Here is a 21,439-nt window from a genome sequence, read left to right as displayed (position 1 = left end):
GGTGAATTTTATTGAAATTATTTTAGTAGTATTCTCGCCTTCAGTTCAAATTTCCTCCCACTATACCCACCGGAAATGCGACCATCAGATGTCACTTCAGTTCTATTTTCTTTTAATAAAATAATACTATAGGAGGATATTGATAATAATTATTCAGTAATTTTGAAATTTATGCCATTTAAAAGAACACACTAAGTATTATTTACATTAAAATTCCTTTGAAAAAAGACATCAACTTTTTCGAGTATAACCTTCTTTGTCTTACTCATTATTATAAGTCTATCCTTCTATTCTTACTCATTAATATTTGGAAAATACCTAATTGATTTATTGTGATGTTATTTGAAAGGTACCTACCATTGCATTATAGCGTATATTTGAATTTCTATTTACAGCTATTAAATTTAGTACTTTTTATAAAATAATGTGTTCGAGCAAGTTATACTTCGTAAGAAATATGCCGAATAAGGATCATGTCTCGGATCACGTGCTCCAGGTCAACGGTATATTATGAAAGGGAATATCGATCTCAGCATAATTTGGGAAAAGGAAATACACGCGCGCATGGAAGGGAAAGACAGATTGGCTTTGACTATTGAAAGTTTAAGTCGATCCCGGTGACTTTTATATTTTGTTTGCTTTTGTTCATTTTATTTTTAAATCTTAAACTGTAATTAAAATAGTTATTTTTTTTTTAAAGTTGGGTTTTATTTTTCTATATTTCTGACAACTTATAGCCAGTGCCGGTTTAAGGTAGTTTGCCGCCCGGTGCTACAAAAATACACCGACCCCCCCCCCCCTTCCCACTCGTTCAAAAAAAAAAATTTTTTTTTTTTTTAAACTTTTATTTCAAAAAATGTTCAGACAAATTTTACAAAAAAACAAAATAAAAATACATCAGGTCAACGCCAGTATACAAATAAAAATAAACGATTCTATAGCATAAACTCTCTTACAACTAAAACTCCCAAAAAAAACAAACTCAACTCCTAAGCTTTCTACAAAAAGTAAAACAGATTCTTTGGTTTTAAAGAAACGTAAAAAATAAATATACTTATATAATAATGCATATAAATTACTTAAACGATTGTTTTCTTGCTTTTAGTGACGCAAATTTTTCGATTATAGAAGATGTATCTATTTCATCAAGAATATCTTTATTAATTGAAATAATTGCCAAAGAGTTTAAATTTTCTTACGCTATTGAGTTTCGTAAATAGGTTTTAACTCTCTTTAGAGTAGAAAACGATCGTTCACCGCTTGCATTTGTGACCATTATAGAAAAAAAAAATGCGTAAACAAATATTGATATTGGGAAATGTAGATATTAGTTTATTCTCATATAATGCATGAACTAAATCTAATGGAGTTTCTAATTTAATTTCTGATATAGAATTTAATAGTTTTTTTAGATGAACACATTCTTGAGGAAAATATTTATCTAAATCGGAGCTGTATTTTTCCTTTAGTTTGGTTGCTACAGTGATAATATTTTCATCTATTAATTTTAGCTTAAAAAGAAATTCAAATGTATTTGAACATGTTTGATATATTTCTGACCGACGAATAATTACAGATTTTAGATTATCGATTATTAAAAAAAAACACTGCGTGCGGATTTTATCTCTCTGGCTCAAATTTACGTTGGAACTTTTTTCTCCTAATTGCAATTTTCGTTTGATATTTCGCCTTTCAATATAATTTTCGTTTTCTGTTAACAACATTCCTAAGCTCTCATAATGGTCAAAGCGATCACGTAAGAAATCAAAATATTCTACTAAAGACGAGAAAAGTTGGGAAGTTGTACACAAGTCCAAATTCTCTCTTTGTACAGTTTTATTAACATCGTTAACCCTTTGCAAAATATCCAACCAAAACGATCCCATTTTCCAAGAAATTAAGTTTTTCGCATAACGAACTTGCTTCGACTCTTACAATATTTTTCTCATTAACATCTGTTGCTATATTATTTAAACAAGTCTTTATTGAATTGTAACTACTTTGTAGCGCCTTTATGGCATCAAAGCGAGAAGACCAACGAGTTGTATTGACCCTTTTTGGCATGAGCGATTTCTCAGAGCCTGATGAATCTCTTATTGTACTAGACAACAAGTTCCATCTATGTGTAGAAGCCGAAAAAAATGTATAAAAAGCTTGAACTAGCATAAAAAAAGGTGTTGCTTCGAAGCAGCAATCCGCAGCATTTTGAACAACTAAATTGAGAGAATGTCCGGCACACGCAACACAGATTGCTAACTCATTATGTGCCTTAATACGCGCTTGCAATCCAGAAAATCGACCACTCATATTGCTTGCGTTGTCATATGACTGACCCCTGCAATTTTGAATGTCCAAATTAAATGTCTTTAGCATATCCATGACGCACTGCTCAAGCTCTTGTGCCCCATGCCCAATGTTATCATAGAATACTATAAACCTTTCAAATGGAAGCCCTTTACTATTGCAATACCTTAAAATTATTGTTAGCTGATCCTGATGTGATATATCGGGTGTTGAGTTCACACTGACTGAAAAATATTTATTCGCCTTAATTTGTTTAGCAATTTCCTCAATAACCCGATTCGCCATGATAGTGAGGACTTCATTACAGATATCCTTGAATAGGTATGACGTTTTACCCTTGCCCAAATTTGCCATTCGATTTATATGGTCTTTTAAAAACGGATCATATTCTGCTAATAGTTCCAATAAACCCAAATAATTCCCATTGCGCTTTTCACCAAAACGTTCATCAGTTCCTCTAAATACCAATTCTCTAGAGGCCAAAAACTTAATCACGCTTATAATTCTTCTTAATACTTCGACCCAATAATCCTTTTTGCAATTTATTTGTTTTTCCAACTCATCGTTAATTTTTCCTCGCTTTAATTGGCGGCTTGTGTAAACATTTAAACTATCTAGATGACCAATGGAACGCTCGTGTTCGTCGAATCTCTCAATGCATTTATTCCACGAGGAAAATCCGGTTTTAAATTGGTTTTGTTTGTTACTAAATAAACAACAATATAAACAAAACACATTTCCAGTACTTTCTGAATAAATTGCCCAATCTCTTCGAACTACTTCACCGTTAACTAGCTTCTTATAAAAAATTTGCTTGGTAGCATACCTATTTTAGTCCCCATGTTTTCTTTTTAGACATTGAAAAGTCAATTTTATCAAGAATTTGTTCGGTTCAGTTATCCAAAAGAATTTGCACAAAATTTTGACCATCCTTCCAAAGTGCCGGATCCTTAAATTCGGTCCAATCGTCTGTTTTTGCATCTACAAATAAATACATTTGAATGCATTTCTATACCATTCAAATACAATTAAAATATTTACAAAGGATTTTGTCTTTAAGGTTTTTTTTTAACTGAAATTATGCGTAAAAGCAATATGCAATCACCAAAAATACTTACCTATAATACTATCACCAACTGTATTATTTTGCAAAAGACTTTCCTGTGGCTCCATCTCAAGACCGGTCTCTTGGGTATTCATCTCATTTGCAAGGCAAGTGCTCGTACTTGGTCCAGGTTGAGGTTCGCATATACTTCTGCTCTAGTCTACGTCTGTGTTGCCCCGTGTAAAAAAACTTGTGAATTTAAGAGTGTTTTCTAAAGCTTTCTTTTCCTTTTGCTGTTTTTCCAGTTTTCTTTTGCGCCAATACGAGCCAGATAACTTTCGTCCGTCCATTTCCTAGTTGTTTTTTTTTGATATTAAGAAAAAAAAACAACTAAAATCATAACTTACCGTATTTAATTGCCGTTTAATCTTTTAAAAATCTTTATCCGAATAATATCACCGATTAAACTAAACACCAAACTTACTGTAATTTTAAAGTAAACCTATAATTCTAAACTTTCTAACATCACCAATTTATACCGCCAATTCTTTTTATACTGCACCGCCAAATAATTGTTGTTTTGAAATAATTGGCGGCTAAATTTTATCGCTTGTCATAGGCAGTAATGCGGAGCTGTACAAGTAGGAAACTAGGGTTGGGCATTGGCGATTTTAATTACCGTTGGTGGCGGTGCTTTAACTCGTAATTTCGCATTCATATTCCACTTTACGATTTTAATAATAGATGTCTGTTAGCAAATAAGGCAATTGAGTTAATAAAATACCTACCTTTTATTTTTTATAGGTCTGGGTTCTGCGAAGTATAGTAATCTCTGAAATAAGTTGTCGCTTTTTTCGATTGTGGTTTTAAAATTTAATTATTTAATAATAAAAGGCGGGAATAGCTAATTTTGTGGTAAACTTAAAAAGCTAACCCTTTAAAAGTAAACCCTTCTAAGATTTACCGCCTGGTGCTATAGCACCCAAAAGACCCCTGGTTAAACCGGCACTGCTTATAGCAATGAAAGACTATATAAAAAAATGAATGAACTATGAAGTGTTTTAAAGGTAGGATTTTATTGCCGGAAACGTTTATTTTCGGAATTATTCGCTACTATGCCCCCATTTAATACTCGCAACATATTTTCCAGGAAACTTCTATTATTATTATTACACAATTTCTCGATATTACCTTGAATAGAGATAATAACAAGCATGTCAGGAAAAACTAACTTTTTAATAAATATAATACTTAATAAAAATTCTGGATATATTATCACAATTAATAGGAACTCCAAAAATTATGGCAGTATGATGAATACTATTTGGCAGTAATGTGTCAATAGCTTCTGACACATCTATATCTTTTATATCCGTAATAATATATTGCATTAAATATTTTATATGAGATCAGTTGTTTCAAACATTGAAAAATAGTTATCCACAATGACTGGCAGAAATAAATGGGCATTGACAATTACAATACATATTCAGGCATCTATGTATTAAAAATAGCCTTCACCAGTATTGACTGTTTTTCAAATAATGTAATTATTATTTAAAAATCCATTAGGTGAATGAGCATATTTTGGCTTTTTTACTTCATTGGGTTTTCTAATAGAGAGATTTAGCATTATTTAAGTATGTTTTAATGATATTGGTCACTTACTATAGATTTTTTGTCTACTTCTGATGACTTAAACCTGACCTGAAAGCTCATACAAGAAAGTATAAATTAAATTGTTGCTGTATTATATATTATTTTATATAATATTGTATCTAATGTCGACTAGTTTTATTTTGGATATTACTGAGACAAGACATGTATGGCAATTCTGCCTCCAAATCAACCTATTATTAGTTGGAAATTTGAAGAACAATTAATTTCTTTCTTGAGAAAAAAGATTCTCAAAAGAATGTCAAAAACTAGAGCCCTTACATAAAATTAATATAACATACATTATGTTATTAGACCTCAAAAGCAAAAAGTCAGCATGCATTTAGGGTTCCTGACTAAACCTTCTCTGATCCTTGTAATGTTTGTAAAAAAATTCCCAAAGACATTCCAGCATAATTCTCTTATTATGTTGATAATGTCTTACTTGTCGGAGAGGCAAAATATTGTTGAGATCAGTGGTTTTAGGTTAAGTCCTTATTCAAATGATTCAGATATTCCTTAAGGTTCAAATTTGGTACCATTACTTTATATTGAGATAATAACTGACATGTGCAAGTCATGGAAATACTCAATTACCTTTTTGTTTGTTGATAATGCCGATGACTTCAAAGTGTTCTTTGAAATTGATGGATATGCTAGTAAGTGAGATGACGATATTGTCTTTTCAGATGGTTTATTCACTCTAATGAAGTCTGATGCACTACATTTGAGTTTATTATCCAATTCATTTTTGAATGTTTTAATATTTACTGCTGTAATTGTATCTTGAGACAATGAGTATTTTTTTGAGATGTCCTTGTAGTTTTTCTAATTGGATGTGGCTTAAATGCAAGTACCTTATAGGTTTCGATTAGGTCTTGGACGTGTCCTTATACTGTAACCTTTTAAAACCTTTCAGCATATGGTAGGTTTTGCAACTCAAGGAGTTGGGTAATTATTGATATGGGACAGTTCTTGGGGTGTAATTACTAACCTTGAGTTAATGTTCAGCCATGAAATTTTATGTAAATTTTCATCAGGCTTATGCACCTTTAGGGTCTATCACAATTTTCAGATATCAGGTCTATAAGTTCTAAGAGGCTGCAGATGGAACATATATGTTTGGTTCAACACAAATAAACTGGTAGTAAATATACTAATGGCTCAATATAAAAAAAGTATATCTATCACCCTTTATTAACATGTGGCATAAAATCTTCATTAGTACAAAATCATAATTACATTCCTATCCTTGGCTCAGCTATCAAGAACAACAACTTGTTGAATGTCAATTTACGTTTACTAAATATAAAAATTTGCTTTTAAGTAACGATGAAATGCATTTTTTTAAGCAATCTTTTAATAAAACAATAAAGTACTATGGGTGCTATTTTTTTATGTAGGAAATTTGTTGTTTTTCAAGTCGAATAGAGCAACAAAATAAGAACACATTTTGTAAGTAATTCTAGTTGCTTACCTTCTATATAGGCACACAGTAAAATTAACAAACAATTAACAAATCCAAACAAATATTGAAGAGGAACATAATTTATTCAAATAGCCTCCATTTATTTTATAATATTTTCACCTTTGGGCTTTTTGACATTTAGAAACTTTTGACAGGGGCTAATGAGGTTATGTCTTAAACGGTGTGACGTAACGTAATAGTAGAGATGTTTTTTTTTTAAATTAATTATCAATTTTTGTTGTAAATAAATGTTTAATTAGTGGTTTTTATTTAGTAATTCAAGGCATTTTTTCGAATTTCAGTGCAATTATTGGAGAAAATGTTTGCCTAAGGCACCGTTGCCAATTTTTTTATTTCCTAGGGTATAGGACGAATTGAAATGAGCGCATTCAAAGTTGATGACCGACAAAAAACGTTCGATGCACGCACTATATAGAGTCATAGAGTGTTCTAGACACAAAAACGGATTTAATTTATTTTGAAATTTCCCTAAAAGTAGGGAAAATGTATTAGCCTTGGCAATGCCGCATAAGTCTCTCTCTCTCTCTCTCTCTCTCTTCATTAAAAGGAGATAGCAAACAGTACACGTGAAGCAAGAACCAAATATGTCAGCTCTTCGTCTTCTTCTTCTGTCAAAAGTTGACGTCCTCCCGCAACTTAGCAACATCAATCCTATTGGCTTACAGTCAATATATAAAATAATGTAATAATTAGAGAAGGAAGGAGCTGATCTACTCATTTCAACTTATATTTCTGTCTTTAGACTAAGATAAAGTCTGCAGTTGCTATTAGATTAAGGCCAGTGTGAAAAAAAAAGAAGAAGAAGATGCTGCCTAAATATTTTTTCTCTCACGTCAGAATAGTGTTCTCTTTCTTTAAAAAGAGAGGCAATATGATATCCTATATGCTTTTTTTACACGTCAACCACTGCTTACTTGTCATATTTGACAGCCACGTCGACCCGAAATTGAAAAATAAAGATTTAATTTTAAAAAAACTATATTTCTTGATTTATGTTTAAAGTATAAGCCAAAAGCGATAAATTCTATTAAGACACAAGAGCGCTAAATGTGAATAAACGATTGATTTTAAGTTTTAAGTGCAAACATAAGGGTAGGCCCGAAAAACAGGCAAAAATGTTAACAAAATTCGAAACCAAATCGGCCAGGGTGAAGGGTTTATCCTTCCACCCTAAAAGGCCGTGGATCTTGACCAGTTTGCATAACGGCTCCATCCAATTGTGGGACTACAGGATGTGCACCCTATTGGAGAAGTTCGATGAGCATGATGGGCCTGTCCGAGGAATCAGTTTTCATAATCAACAACCTCTTTTTGTTTCCGGAGGAGATGATTATAAGATTAAGGTATGCAACAGAGATTAGGACAAAAGCTTCATTATATTAAATTAGAAACAATATATAAAAATATATAGTTTCATCTAATTCTTTTGAAGATTATCAAGGGATGTACTCCATCACCCAACTATTAGATTAATAGTTACTTCAACTGCAGATTTGATTGAATATTGTAAATATAATTTCTTTATTTATTTACGGAATCCATTTACAAAAGTGTTACATAGCATACCCATACAAACATATATATTCAGATACAAAATTATCTATAAATCAATGAAAGGTGTAAATGAGTTAATTAATTAAAGCCCCTATGAAATAATATTCTTTAACTGCCCCTTAAAAGATGTAATCCTAGAGTCAAAAAAGCTTATCTGTCCTGACAGACCATTAGCACTTCGAGCCATTCGTGTAATTGGCTCATTAATGCCATAATTGGTATGGTGGAATGGGACTGAAAATATTTCTGATTGTCTATTCAATCTGGAAGGCACCCTAAGTTTAAAAAGAGAGAATAACTCGGGACAATCTATAGTAGCATTTAAAACCTTATACATAAAACATAAGTCGAGTAACTTTGTGACTCTAATGTGGGTAAGTTCAGGTTATCCCTGACCCACTGATAGTAAAACTCCTGTCTCCTGTAACCACATCTAAAAGCCGCCACCCTTAAAAATTTATTTTGAGTTTTTTCAATCTGCTCAATGTAGCAGTTATATGACAGGGACCACACAATTGAGCCATACTCCAAGATGGGCCTAACAAGAAAGCAATAAAGTAAACAAAGACAAATCAGTTGTAGACCGTTGGATAAAACCCAGCATTTTCATTGCCCTACCAGAGGAAGTAATAACCTCATAAACATCCTGAGTTGACAGAGTTAAAGTGCTCAGACAAATTGATTTATCAAAATCAAAAGATGGTATGTCATTGACTAGCTCATCCGAATAGACGGATGAAAAGTATTCTGCAAACATATTCGCAGTATCAGAGATATTCATACTAATCTTGTTATTGTATGTCATTCTGGAGGGAAGACTAAAATCAGTTCTTTTATTTTGAATATATGACCAGAAGTACCTCGGATTGCTAGCGAGATTCATTTCCACCTTATTAGTGTATTGTTGATAGCACAACTCTCTTAAGTACTCACATTGTTGTCTCAACAATACAAATTCTCTCAATTTTCAATAGATGTCTCTACCAAAAACAAGTGATTTCAGTCTATCCCAGCAAGACAATTGTTAATTGCTATGTAATCTTCCTTACCAAAATCATAAAAATATTCCTCATATATCATATCATCAGAATTTTCTGCACAACAAAGGTCAAAACTAATTGCTGTATGGTGTAAGCTATTCTCAAAAATCTTGTCTATTGCACGTTCAACACTAATTAAATCTGAGCTACTAAATACGAGATCCAAGGCAACCTCGTTGATATTTAAAACCCCATTTACCTGGAAAAATTTAGTTATAGAAGCTAAAGCAGTTGGCCAGAGAAAGCACAGACTTTCTGTCATTCTCCAGACAACCACCAACCACCAAACCAAGAGCATCATTCTCCCATCTAGCATGTGGTAAATTGTAATCACCTGCCAAGACAAACAAACTACTTGAATATCTACTATATACATATTCAACGGATTCACAATGGCTTAAATAGGCTTGAAGTGGAGATGGAGATGGTATATAAATGCAACCAACAACAAAGCTTTGATTGTCTATTGTAAAAGTCAAATAGATCTGATAAATATCCACATCAACAAGTGGGATACCAATTCTATGTGTACATAAACTCTTTTTAGCCGCAATCAATACATCACCTCCACAAGCCTTGGTAGTATTCGTATCCATTTGACGATCATATCTATATAAATCATAGTTTGATACACCAATTTCAGCATCTGAATATTTAGATGTTAACCAAGTCTCTGCAATCATAACAATATCATAGCAGCAGCATCTAAGTGCCTGCTGAAAATCTTTTATTTTAGTTCTCATACCACTTGTATTAGCATAATACACGCAAACACTTGAACCAGAAGAGCCATCCTGCACTAAACTATGGTCTGATTCATTTGATTTTGATGAAAATTTATCTTGCGTTTATTATTTAACCAAAATTTTCGCAAGATAACCCCTCTAGGCCAGTTATCCGGCCTTAAAAAATCATCCCTATACAATCGCCATTGATGCTTATCTGAAAAGAAATAGTCTCACCCTTAACTGGCAACAATTCTACTTTAAGGTCCCTAATCTGAGGGCACCGCTTTTTAATGTGCTCTTCAATAAAACCAGGAGTCACTCCCATTTTAACACGTCCCATATAAAAATATTCCCTACTTACTGAACCTGCGAAATTTTCATCACCTCATGCATGTATATTAAAACTAAAACTTTATATTTTATTGTGGTATGCTGTATATTATTAAATAGACAGCTCAAAATTCTCTTTAAGGTATGGAACTACAAACAAAAGAGATGCATTTTCACCCTCCTGGGCCACTTGGACTACATCAGGACCACAATGTTCCACCATGAATACCCATGGATTGTGTCTGCCTCCGATGATCAAACCATCCGCATTTGGAACTGGCAGAGTCGTACGTGCATTTGCGTCCTCACTGGACACAATCACTATGTTATGTGCGCAATGTTTCATCCTAGTGAGGACTTATTAGTTTCGGCCAGTTTGGATTCTACTGTGCGAGTTTGGGATATTTCTGGTAAATAATAAATGAACTTTTATTAGGCAACAACAAAACATTCACATAACAAGTTCTCCCTTTTAACCGGACAAATACAGTATTAGTTAGAGGTAACTAAATTTGTTATTTAACATTACAATATATAAAACTATATATGAATCTAACAGAAGTGCCTTGTATTTCTTCTTGGAAGTTGTATACCTTTAAGGTTTAACAAAAAACATCCTGATAGGCAAGTGAGTTTTTAAAACTTTCACTTCTATGCAGAGGTATTTGAAATCTTATGATGTTTCTTAGGCAGTGACTGTATAAATCTTGTCTTACTCCGAAATAATATGAAAAATCTTTAGAGTACCTAAACTTGTACATTCTCTAAACAAACTGACCCAAAATTTAAAGCTATTTTCTATTTATATGTTGGTGTGATGTGGTCAAATTTTGTTGAACACAAATCTCAAAGAGGCATCTTAAGATAATTGAAGCTTGTTCTTCATTTAAAGAGTGAGGTAATTATAAAAACCAATATTGCAATAACCAAAGTTAAGTAAAGCATAAATGCAGGATAATTTTTTAATGACATCTACTGCTTATCAAAAATTACATCAAGATTCTTTACTGATACTGAATAATGAAGAATGCTGCTATTTATGTGTAAAGTAGAAAAATTAAATTGAATAAATTATTTTTTGGGTCTATTAAAACCTATGAGTAACAAGGAGCATTCAAAATCATCCCATGCTGTCTTAACCATAAATATCAGAGTTATTAATTCTAATATAAAATATTTTTTTGAATATTTTTTATATTTGTTTATTTTAAGGTTTGAGAAAGAAGAACGTTGCTCCAGGACCAGCTGGTTTGGAAGAACATTTAAAAAATCCAGGAACAACTGATTTATTTGGGGTATCTGATGCTGTTGTTAAACATGTTTTAGAGGGACACGATAGAGGAGTCAATTGGGCATCTTTTCATCACAGTTTACCATTAATAGGTGAGAAATAATTAGTTTTTTAATATAAGTGACAAGTAGTGTAAAAATGTTTAATTTGCTTATTTCAACATTGACAATAAACTATGTATGTTTCAACATGCTTTTCATAAGAATATTCTTTGTTTTGTACAAAGACTCTCAAGCTTTTAATTGTACACTATTTATTTGCCATCAATTTTATTTATTATAATTAATTCAATTGATATTTATGGCAATTTTTGATGAACCTAAAGATACATATATAAAACATGGAATAATAATAATAATGTGATAATAATAAATGACTTTTTTTAGTACCAAATAAGGCTAAAGAGGTGAGGTAAATGCACTAAATAATTTGATTAATTAAACCCGTAGTACTTACCTTAAGTAGGGCTGTTTTTGAATAAATTAATAGTCAATATGAATAAAACTAAATATAAATACAAATCAATCAAGTTGTATTCAGAGCAATTTTTTTTTGCTCTGAATACATCTGGTTTGATTGATTTGTATTGTCCTTCGAGCAACACAGCCACTTCCCTCTTCTTCTTAAAACTAAATATAACATTTTTAAGCAAAATAATAAATGATTTAAACATTAATATTAATGGTAGATTGTTAAAGAAAGTCATGTATAAATTTATTTATTTAGGATTAAATGTAAATGAAATTTCGAGTTATTCACAACACATAAAAGTGTCTGGAAAAATACATACGTACATAGAATATTTCACGCAAATAATATTAATCTAAATAGAATTTTAGAGTCTAATCATGCCAGCAACTTTGGATCAGATTTGGCATGGTATACTGTATACCCATATTTTAAAACATTTCAAAAGTAGCATTTTATCAAAAAATGTGTCCACAATAAAACCAAGTAATCAACCTGGACTTCTAGATACTGACTGTGATAGGGATTCTTTTTTATAGATAAATACACAGAAGATGAAGCTTACTCACAATCTATAAATAACATTGAAAATAAGCATGCGATAAGTTTCAGTAGTTTTATTTTAAATATACAGTCTCAAGAAATAAATTGGACGAGCTTCATTTTTTACTTGATTCATGTGATTTTCCTGATATTGTATTACTAACTGAGCACTGGTTAAAGCCTAATGAATGTTTCTTAACATCTGATTATATTCCTATATCAATTTTTTGTCGGCAACACTCCATACATGGAGGAACAGCTATTTTAGTTAAACAAACAATTGAAGCTTTTTTCTGTAAAATTAATAAGTATGATAGCTTTCTGTTGGAGAAGGTTTTTAAATTCTCCCTTTGTTTTTGTAAGCGATTTAATTTATATGTTCTTTGTGTTTGTAGACCACCCACAGGAGATATTGGTAGGTTCCTGGACAAACTTGATTCTCTATTATCCCAATTGTCTCTACACTCCATAGTTATATTGGCTGGTGACTTTAATATTAACTTCACTGATCTAAGCTTGTCATCATATCATACATATCTTTTAAGTATGTTGGAATCTCACACATATAACATCCTCATCTGCAACTACTATTGATTATTTGTGTACAAATTTAAATGATGTGTCATGTAGAGTACTCTCATCTGGTATGTCTGACCATCAAGCCATTCTCGCTAGGATTCCATGCAACACTGTATTTCCTTCATCTCATATATAAGAAGAATTTTCAGCAGAGCAAATTTCAATGCTTTTTCTTCTACTACAGCTTTGGTTAATTGGAATGCAGTTGAAATGGCTCCTGACCTGTTTACTTTGTTATTTCATGTGCTATGTGACAAGATCAATCAGTGTTTTCCTATAAAGAGGCTTAAAATGAAAAATAGAAAACCATGGGTCACAGCAGGCCCCAGAACTTCAGCTAAAAACCTCCGTTTTTTGGCTAAGTTGTGCAAGGATACAACTAATGCACACATATTCTTTATCATCAGAAATATCGTAGTCTATACAGAAAGATGATAAAAGCAGCAAAGGTTAAATATTATAGTGACCGCTTGAATGTGTCCCCAAATAGGCAGAGAGAGTGTTGGTCAATTATAAATGACTTCAGGCATTCTCACAAGAAAGTTTCAGAACCAGAAGTAAGACCAAATAGTTTAAATGATTATTACTGTAATATTCCTCATTTATTGCTCAAGGATGTGAATACTAATATTGATCCTTTGCATTATATTCAACAAGTCTCAGTTCAAAATTCTTTTTTCCTTTATCCTGTTAGCCTTACTGATGTTAAAGATGCAATTAAAAGCTTAAAAACCATAAATCAGCTGGAGCTGATGGAATATCATTAAAATTACTACTCCTTTTGCCTGACTCAGCATTGAGTGCCTTAGCTTCTGCCATAAACAATTCCTTTCATAATGGCATCTTTCCAACATGTTTGAAGGAGGCAGTGGTTATCCCTCTTTATAAGGGTGGAGATTTGAGTGAGCCTTGTAATTTCCGTCCAATTTCTATATTATCTACCCTCTTCAAGATAGATGAAAAACTTGCAAAAATCAGAATTTTGTCTTTTTTGCAACATAATTGCATTTTATCTGCAAATCAGTTTGGATTTCAAACAGGAAAAGGGACTCATGATGCTGTTTTAGGCTTTTTGGAGAGTGTCTATGTTTCCTTAAATTCTGGAGAGTTCGCGGCGGCAGTGTTTTGCGATTTATCCAAGGCATTTGATCGTGTAGATCATGGAATACTGCTGTCTAAGCTCAATAATTATGGCTTTAGAGGTGTGCATTGCAATGGCTGGAATCCTATATGTCTAATCGTACCCAAAGAGTTATAGTATCTGGATGTTTATCCGATTCCAGATCCCTTAAAACTGGAGTATCTCAGGGTTCAGTGTTAGGACCACTATTATTTTCGCTCTATGTAAATGATTTGGGTTCATTAAAACTGCAGGGCAAAGTGGTTCAGTTTGCTGATGATACCACCATTTTATGGAATCATAGAGATTCTGATAATGTTAAAGCCCAGGTATTTAAGGATCTTAAGATTTTATTGGAGTGGTGTGCTGCAAACAGGCTTGTATTTAATGTGGGCAAAACCTTTATTATGGGATTTAAGTGTGACGTTCAGGGCCTTATGTTTAGTGAAAACTCCTCCTTGCAAAACAAAGAAAGCTGTAAGTTCCTTGGTATTACCATTGATGGTCGCCTTCGCTTCGAAGATCATATCCTAAATCTTGCATCAAAATTATCCTCTGGATGCTTTGCAGTAAGAATGGCGGGGCATGAGCTGGGAGGGGTAGTTGCACGTTCAGTGTACTTTTCTCTTATTGAGTCCCAACTTCGTTATGGCTTGCCTTTTTGGGGTTTAAGCAACAAGGGATTATTAAACATAAGTTTTGTGATTCAAAAAAAGGCAGTTAGATACTTATGTTCCGCTGGGTAAAGAGATTCTTGTAAGCCTCTCTTTATATCTCAAAAAATCCATCACCTTTTTTTCTCTTAGAAACAGCGACTTTTATTCATAAATGTCCTAAACCTCCTTCTAACACTGGTAATATGACTCGCCAGGTTAACATTTTCCCTTACCAATCCCTACATCCTCCTTCACCAAGAACTCACTTATATACCTTAGCAAAAAAATTTCCAACCATGTTCCTCTATGTATCAGACAAATTTTAGAAGTTAAGAAATTCAAAAAGAAATTAAAATCACTTTTATTATCCAGGGTATATTATAGCCTTGACGATTTTTTTAATGATACCTTTTGACCTGTGCTCTGACATCATTTTAGTGTTTTAGTTTTGTTTCCTATTAAATATTTTAATTTACTTCCTCTAAATTCTGTTTTATTGACAACTTTACTTATTTTTTAATCAAATTTATCAAAAAGATGCTTTTTTTTTTCAATCTGTTTTGTTATAATTAATTTTGGTAATGTGTAAATTTTATGGTAAAATGTTTTAGATGTTATGTTTTTTTGAAATTTGAAATTAAAAGTGAATTTGGAATTTTTTAGTTTTTAGGATCCTTGTACACAAGATTTTGTTTTCTCTTACGTAATATAGCACATTTTCTTTCTTTCTTTCTTTCAAATGATGCCAATGCTATCTGCGTTATTTAAGAGTAAGGGCTATTTGTCAAAAAAAAATTAAATTTAGAGCTTATAAAAGTTAAAAAAAAAATCAGTATGGAGATTAGTAGTATAACCAATGCTATACAGTATGTCACATTTAAAAAGCCACAAATATAAATAATAGTGATAAAAACAATTGTTGTGTTATAAAAAAAAACCTTGCATATCTTAGAACATTACAAAATTAGAGGAATTGTGTGGAAATTTTAGTAAGATTTTGCAGAGTGAAAAAAATGGCTTGATTACTTTAAATTACCCCTAAATCTTCAAAAGACTCAGTTTTCCACAAAAAATACAAATGGACCAACTTTTTATTGTATATGGGTTAATAACACAGATTTAATACAATTATGTGATTAAATAGAGTAGTTTGGTGTAGTGGTGGATCAAAATCTTAGCTGAACACCCCATGTCAATAGTATAGCATCAATAATTCGTAACTTTAGTGTATAGATTCTATATAAGATATTAACAATTATGATTAATAAATCATTAGTTGGTTCTCTATTTTGTTAATAGTTGTGTGGGGTGGTACATAAATTAAGGCCACCTCAGATTGTTGAAAAACTATGTCCTAAAAGTAATTTACAATAAAAGTAAATTATATAGTATTAATTTGTTGTACAATGAAAGAATTTTTATAGTATGTAGTTTAATCAAAATTGATTTATTGTGAAATACGTTTTAGTATGATTACAAAGGTAAACATTTATTTAATTATTGAGGAATAGATGTTTTGCTTATACATACATATATTTAGTTATCTAGGTGCAATAACAATTTCAAATAGGTAATAAGAATAAGTATTAATTAATTGTTAAATTTTGGAAAGAATTCCGTTATATATTATTGCATAAGTACATACAATTTGGGTAATAACTTAAAAGAACCCAGTCTACTAACATGTTCCCAACAAGAACTAGGATTTAATGTTACATCCATATCAATTTTCCCAATATAGTATAGTCATAGATCCCACTGCGTAATTCTTTATGTCTTACTTCTTTATTAAACCTTTGAAAAATTTGCTGATGAAAGTTAAGTGCAGAATATAATATAGGTATCATAAAAGTTACGTATACATTTATTTAAATTTATTAGGTCAACTGACTATGGAAGACATATGAAATTACTTTAACTGCCTAGACGAAATAAAAACCGCAACGACCTCCTAGAATCACTTACTCTATAATATAACTATATATGCACCTTAAGCACGAAAACCTGGAAGAAAAAGTATTACCCACTTATTTTCCTCTGGATTCAAGTATGTTGATTCGTCCAGACAGTTAAAGTAGTTGTTTATTTCTGTGGATTGATATAAAAAGTTACTCTTTATATATTCCATAAAAACACCTAAAAAATAATTATAAAACATCCTTTTAGTTAAGCATACATAACGCATCCTTTTCATTAATATCAATTCTAAAGGTCCATATTATAATCCATAAATGAATCTTTACTTCCTTGTAATCTTCTTTCATATCAAGCGTTTATATTATTATTAGCCTTTAGATTTCTTGTCATTTTCTAACTATTCCACCATTTAGTATCCGGAGCTGACGATCGTCAAGTAAAACTCTGGAGAATGAACGACTCTAAAGCATGGGAAGTGGATACTTGCAGGGGACATTACAACAACGTGTCCTGCGTCCTGTTTCATCCCCGTCAAGAGCTGATTTTATCCAACAGCGAAGATAAGAGCATCCGGGTCTGGTGTATGCAAAAGAGAGTTTGCCTGCACACATTCAGAAGGTTCGCCTCGTATGCCACCTTTAGACATTTAGAATAATCATTTTTTTATTTTATAGAGAACATGAGAGATTTTGGGTAATGACCTCCCATCCTAACCTGAACCTGTTTGCGGCAGGTCACGACGCCGGAATGATCATTTTTAAACTGGAACGTGAAAGACCTGCTTACACGGTCCACGGGAATCTACTTTATTACGTGAAAGAGCGCTATCTGAGACGTTTGGATTTCAATACCGCCAAGGATACTCCCGTTATTCAAATTAAAGGTTGATTATTATAAGCAATTTAAGTTTGTAATGGGAACAATTTTCTTAATTTCGTTTTTAGGCGGTGGCAAAGTACCGGTCTATGGAATGTCATTTAATCCGGCGGAAAATGCGGTGCTGTTATTCACGCGCACCTCCAATTTGGACAACAGCGTTTACGATCTTTATATGATTCCTAAAGAGCAGGAGAGCGGTGATCATGTACCTGAGGTGGAAAGTAAAAGGTCCAGTGGGTTAACGGCCCTATGGGTCGCCAGAAATAGGTAAGTTTTCTTAAAAAAAAAAAAGTCCCGGTTAGTGTAAAGGGACCTAAACACGTTTTTTAGCTTGCTTAATTTTTTTGTTGGATATAAGTTAAAAAAAACTATCTATAGTTTCGATCTCAGGAGTCTAAAAGTTACAAAAAAACACGAATGAAATCTAAATTTTCCCAAATAGTAATTAATGCTCAATGAAAAATAAATTTTCTTCAGTCTAATTTAAGTGTTTTGCATAAAATTAATTATTTTGAAAAATTGATTATATTATATAGAAAAATGGCTTTGATTTTTTTAAATATAATCCCCTATACATATTTAGATGTTTGGATTCCCTGCTTCTTTTTGAATCTTTTTTAATCATACTTCTCTATGCTTATCTTTATCTGGCGATTTTTGAGAAAAAAAAATGAGTTTCTTCTTAAAAACCAAGGGATAACTAATTGTTTATTTCTCAGCTATTTAAGTTCCTACAAAACTTAAATGTTAAACATCATTTTAAGAGACTATCTTGCGCATATAATATAACCTGGTGAAAATTTCATTTTTTTTAGATTTTATTTTATATTCTAATGAACAGTTAAAATACCTTTAATTTAACATATTTCTATAACTAAGCAGCTGCGTTTTAGAAATAAATACTTATTTTTTCGAAATTTCACAAAAGGCCTATATCTCAAAAACCAGTAGAAATAAAGTTCTGAAAATTTCTACACGTGCTCCTGGGCTTATTCGATTGGACACATATTTCAGTATTTTAAGAAAAACTCGTTAATCTTCGTCTTCCCATGTTAGAAAAGTTATGTAAAGTCCCAAGTGGGGTACATTTGTACCCCATCATATAAATGATACTACTGATACATTTACATGTTTTTAATTATACAAATACATAAAATAAACTTGTAAGTAATCAAATTAGAAGAAAACATAGTTAGTTTTCTTTGCAGTTAACACACTTCACTTCTTTTACATGGTGTTCCGCGCATACGAAATTTTGACACTCCTTGCAAAGTTGTCTAGATTTGCGATCTCTATTTCGATCACAGAGATAACAACGTCCACTTTTAGGTCTTATCATTTTGGTTTTCAACTGGAGGAGACGCCAAGTCTGGAACAACATCGCGCATATACTGCCTTAGCGTCTTGCTCAAGCGTCCTGAGTTATTATATCTTCATACAATATATTCTTTTACCAAAGATTCTCCTAAGTGAGGCAAAAAATATCGTCGGTCGTCCTTAGATTTTTTGATTTTTGGATACTTGATGTCCCATAAAATAAAAAGAGTTTAGTGCCGCAATATCTAATAATTGGCCAAAAATTGCCATTGGCCATCGATTGCAAATTCTGCGAGCAGAGTATTGCTTTACCATTTTATATGTGGTGTCTACAGCACCCTTTGTATCATTATAATGAAGTATAATATAAGGTTTATTCTTATATTTTTCATCTGCAACAGTATCATCATGATGTTCCGTAGACAATAAAATAACTGCTTTGCTTTTGCTAGTTGTATAAGACACAATAGTATGTTCCTTTGTGAATGCAAACATATTAGAAAATTCAGGCCTAAATAATTTGGGTTGCAACTCGTTTGGAATGTATGACTTATTTTTTCTCAGGGTTCCACACACGGTAAGTTTTTTTTTTAGCAAGCTTATCTGCCAGTGGTAGACTTGTAAAAAAGTTATCACTGGTTACTCCATATCCAGTGCCAGGGGTTCAACAAGATCCAGAACCACTCTCTCACCCTGATTTTTTTCTGGTTTGTTATTTATTTTACCAAGATAAACCTGTCAATTTATACTGTACGAATTTTTACTATCCGCCAAATTTTAAGGCCATATTTATCGGCCTTACTTTTCATGTAAACTCGAAAAGGACATCTCCCTCTGAAGGAAACAAGTTGCTCATCGATAGTAACATGTGACCCAGGTGAATAGGCCATGATACAATTCTGAACAAACAAATCAAAAATTTCTCTAATTGGCGCCAATTTATCGTTTATCTTACGCTGAGGTCTAGTAGAATAGTCGTCAAATCGAATAAATGCTGTAAGCAACTGAAATCGATTGCCGGAATAATAGGCCTGACATATTTCTTATCTGTACACCATAACATTTTTTGGGGCTCCTTGGTTGCTTGAAGCGCTCTTTGGATCAGTAGGATTCCTAGGTACGCCTTGATTTCCGTAGAATCGGTAAGCTGCCAAGTTCGTTGCAATTTATGTGGATATTTTTCATTCTATTGTCTTATTACCTATAACAAAATAATTCTTAATAAGTAACAGTAAAATAAAAAAAAACTAATAATACTAATAAATAATATCAAATAAAATTTTAAATAAGGTCAATGAAAAAGGAAACTTACCTCTTCAGTTTTTCTATTTTTGAACTACTAATATATTCAATATATTATCTGATATGAACAGTAAAAAAGCTTCAATTTCACTGGAAAAATTTGAACTATACGGAGTAAGACCTTGTTTATTCTTTATTATATTTTTAGCTCCCCTGCGTGTCTGAGGATAGGGAACTTTGGACCACTGGGTACCATCTTTATATTTATAAAATGGATTTCCACCGTCCATAGATGTGCCTTGACTGTCACTATCGCATTCAATAAGATCCGACTGCTCGTTATTTATTTCCGGTTCCTTGTCACTTTCCTCATCGTCAGACAAAATTACGTCAAATTCCCCTATTTCATCATTGGAGTCTGCATATAATAGCCGTTCTAATTCGGCATCACTAAGGCCTTTCGACATTTTTGATTAAATTTTAAAAAAGCGAAATACCACAAAACTAACTGCTAAAACAAAACACTTCAATGGCTTTGAAATAAATAAAACAGTAAATAAGTCTGCGCACACTGCAACGATCGCTCTAATCAACTAATGGTCTATTTTTAGAACCCACCGCCAAGCCAGTAGGCGTGCATTCCCACGTGGGGTATAAATGTACCCCAGGCTATTCAAACAACTTTATTTTCGAAAAACCGAGAAAAAAATGTGGTTTAAAAGGCAGTAAATATTTACAAAGCTTTTATTAACAGAAAATAAAATTCTTCACAAAAAATAAGCTTTTTTTGGGCAAATATGCAAGAAAAGAGATGTATGGGGTACATTTGTACCCCACCCGGGAAGACGAGGGTTAAGGTTTTGAAAAAAAATTTTTTTTTGAAAAGTCGATTTTTTTCAAAAATTTTACAAAATGCCCTTAATTTAAAAAACAATGAAAATAAAATTTTGAAAATTTCTATACATATTCCCAGAATTATATGACCGGACACCTATCTCAAGGTTTTGTAAAAAACTAAGAGAGTTTTGAGAAAAATGTGTTTATATCTCAAAAACCAATAAAAATAAAATTCTGAAAGTTTCTACACATATTCCTGGGATTATTTGATTGGCAACATATTTCAGTATTTTAAGAAAAATCAAGGTATTGGAAAAATTTTTTTTTTTGAAGTGTCGATTTTTTTTCAAAAATTTTACAAAATGTCCTTAATTCAAAAAACAGTGAAAATAAAATTTTCAAAATTTCTATATACAGTATCGGACAAAAATAGAGCGACGATAC

The 21,439-nt window shown here is 32.1% G+C and overlaps 3 protein-coding genes across 3 annotated transcripts in view; 1 reads left to right on the top strand and 2 right to left on the bottom strand.

The window, feature by feature from the left end:
* Positions 1–6,644, bottom strand: part of LOC126740217 (kelch-like ECH-associated protein 1B) — a 34,273-nt gene extending 27,629 nt beyond the window's left edge. Inside the window, exon 1 of the mRNA XM_050446150.1 lies at positions 6,483–6,644. The gene's annotated coding sequence lies outside the window, so the exon portion shown is untranslated. The remainder of the gene's footprint in view (positions 1–6,482) is intronic.
* Positions 1,849–3,504, bottom strand: LOC126740166 (zinc finger MYM-type protein 1-like). The gene is made up of 2 exons (XM_050446095.1): positions 3,423–3,504; positions 1,849–2,918 (listed from the first exon to the last, which is right to left on the bottom strand). Exons 1-2 carry the CDS (start codon positions 3,502–3,504, stop codon positions 1,849–1,851), a joined length of 1,152 nt encoding a protein of 383 aa, XP_050302052.1.
* A 768-nt stretch (positions 6,645–7,412) lies between the features above and the next one.
* Positions 7,413–21,439, top strand: part of LOC126740180 (coatomer subunit alpha) — a 48,552-nt gene continuing 34,525 nt past the window's right edge. Inside the window, exons 1-6 of the mRNA XM_050446111.1 lie at positions 7,413–7,837; positions 10,289–10,556; positions 11,359–11,529; positions 17,134–17,338; positions 17,395–17,603; positions 17,665–17,866. Of these exons, the coding sequence (XP_050302068.1) occupies positions 7,610–7,837; positions 10,289–10,556; positions 11,359–11,529; positions 17,134–17,338; positions 17,395–17,603; positions 17,665–17,866 (1,283 nt within the window). The 5' untranslated portion in view covers positions 7,413–7,609. The remainder of the gene's footprint in view (positions 7,838–10,288; positions 10,557–11,358; positions 11,530–17,133; positions 17,339–17,394; positions 17,604–17,664; positions 17,867–21,439) is intronic.

Source organism: Anthonomus grandis, chromosome 9, assembly GCF_022605725.1.
Source record: "Anthonomus grandis grandis chromosome 9, icAntGran1.3, whole genome shotgun sequence".
Taxonomy (NCBI): domain Eukaryota; kingdom Metazoa; phylum Arthropoda; class Insecta; order Coleoptera; family Curculionidae; genus Anthonomus; species Anthonomus grandis.
The sequence above is the reverse complement of the archived record's forward strand: the minus strand, read 5'-3'. Positions and strand labels throughout refer to the sequence as shown.

What these genes read in the sequence shown, in the direction of transcription:
- LOC126740166 (XM_050446095.1), bottom strand. Translation starts at nt 3,504, where the DNA reads ATGAATACCCAAGAGACCGGTCTTGAGATGGAGCCACAGGAAAGTCTT. An exon ending in AGTTGGTGATAGTATTATAG is followed by an intron (nt 2,919 to 3,422) that starts GTAAGTATTTTT and finishes TTGGTCATCTAG; the next exon opens with ATAGTTTAAATGTTTACACA.